The sequence below is a fragment of the Austrofundulus limnaeus genome, unplaced genomic scaffold, assembly GCF_001266775.1.
Source record: "Austrofundulus limnaeus strain Quisiro unplaced genomic scaffold, Austrofundulus_limnaeus-1.0 Scaffold452, whole genome shotgun sequence".
Lineage (NCBI taxonomy): Eukaryota > Metazoa > Chordata > Actinopteri > Cyprinodontiformes > Rivulidae > Austrofundulus > Austrofundulus limnaeus.
The window spans coordinates 237,838-239,943 of NW_013952854.1; the positions used below are offsets into that span (position 1 = coordinate 237,838).

General features: G+C 34.5%; 1 protein-coding gene across 1 annotated transcript in view; it reads left to right on the plus strand.

The window, feature by feature from the left end:
* LOC106529569 (uncharacterized) overlaps window positions 1-1,506 on the plus strand; it is a gene marked incomplete in the record, with an annotated part of 8,763 nt that extends 7,257 nt beyond the window's left edge. The window contains 3 exon segments of the mRNA XM_014025037.1: window positions 236-394; window positions 682-795; window positions 897-1,506. Of these exon segments, the coding sequence (XP_013880491.1) occupies window positions 236-394; window positions 682-795; window positions 897-944 (321 nt within the window).
* Between the last annotated feature and the right edge of the window lie 600 nt (window positions 1,507-2,106).

Here is a 2,106-nt window from a genome sequence, read left to right on the forward strand (position 1 = left end):
ATGAATCATATGGTGAAAAACTGACTTTGAAAAATAAATCTGTTCTTTTTTCCCTATAAAAGGCTAAATAAAACAAAAATATTGGTGGTAACTTTTGACTGTGTAACTTTACAAACGACACCCCATACATGTCAGCTAGTTTGTTGGTTGATTCAGGTTGGGTTTGTAGCTTGTGTTTACACTTTGAATGATCTGTCACCTACAATAACACATTTCTGTCTCTTCCTTCATGCAGGTGACCATATCTTTAGCCTTGAGCATTGTAACCATACTGGGGGCATGTTGGACTCTCCTCCACCTCCTGGGAGACCTCCACATGACTTCAGACATGTACGACTACGAATTCAGCTACAATGAAACAAGCACAGACACACAGTGGGCCTCATATTATAATGTAACTATAATGTTTATTCTATGATCTGTGGTGTTTCTGATCTCACATCTAATGCAGTTTTAGGTTATTTTGTCAATCTACACAAACATAATTTAGATTGTACCTTTAAGTTTGGCATCAAATATGAATGTTTAAGCTCTGTTTGTTTTATGTGACTTTGGGAAACTTGAAAATTAAACTATTCTTTTGAAAAGCTGTTGAGATTGAATTCCTTAAATTGAGTTAATGTTAGGTTTGATTACATGCTGGCATGTGTTTCTAAGTGTGGACTGTTTGTGTTTGCTCAGGCGCTGGGTGTGACCATAGAATCCATCTTCCTGATCCACAGTTTAGTCGGTGCAATTATTTTTATCGTCATGTCGGTGTTTGCAGGAGCTGCGCTGCGCTCCACAAACTCTCAGGTAAAATCATGCAGAGATGTTCCGGTGAAAGACAATATATTTATTAAACACAACGTTCCCACAATCATACCGGCTAAGCAATGTTTGTTTCTTCTCTTCAGGCTGTTGTAATGATAAATATGACAGCAACCGAATCACCAGCTGAATGACGAGCGCAAGAAGAGGATCTAAAATTAAACTGTAAGAAAAAAAAACTTGTGTCATTTTGAGATTTCTTCACCTGAACCAGTTTTCTGCTTTGTGGTTGTGAACAATGGTGCACAACGAATGCAACTACAGTTTAAGTGTACAGTTGGTGTTTCTGGACTCATTTAAGCTCTTAACCATTTTCATGTCTGCACTCAGAATCAAACAAAACTACTAACGTTCCTCACAGCACATGTAGTTAACTGCTCTGCAGTCTGAAGTTAAACAACCTTTGTCCTTTTTATGTTTGCACTACGTTTAAAGCAGCCCCATTGTAGAAAACAGTGACACTGGCTCTTTATAAAGTGAACAGGAATCATAAGCATTTTACTTCATTGTTAACCAGTAGTAACAACATTTGTAGTTCACAGATATTATGCAGACATGTATTTGTTGTTGTTGCTGCTATTCCTTGTATTTTAAATTTTTGATTAAAAACAATTGCAAAAAAATTGCTGTATTCTATGATTTTTTGTAATAAAATAAATAAATATCCCAAATATTCAAGTGAGATAAAAATGAAAAAAAAACCTGATTTGAAAAAAAAAGTAAAAAGAAAGAATACTATATGTTTAATTACTGTTTTTGTTGCTCTTTGTGAGTTTAAAACCCTAACTTGTGATCTTGTGCTGATTATTACTTTTGGAAGTTACAAACATGTAGAGGTTCATTATTTGGGTGGACAATATGACTGATAATAAAATCCGACTTATGTTTATGGGGGAACTGAACAAGCAAAGACCGCTTTTTCATTTTTATTTTATTTTATTTTTTTAAACACAACTAGTGACTAGAGGTGACAAACTTAAACTATTCTCAAGAGACTCACAGTGTACACACAGTGACATTAGTGAAATTTAGGGATTTTTTATGGTCCTATTTCTGTTTTGCACCTTATTGTTTTAACAAAATGCTTTAACCATCACTCCTCATTTTTGTGTATTTGGAGCCAATCAAATGAAATATTCTATATTATGTGAAGACGTCAATTGCTACTGATGTTACAGTAACATTACCTCACTGTAAAAAACCTGGGTTTACAGTGGTTTGCAAAAGTATTCATACCCCTTGAACTTTTCCATATTTTGTCACATTACAACCACAAACATAAATATATTTCACTGG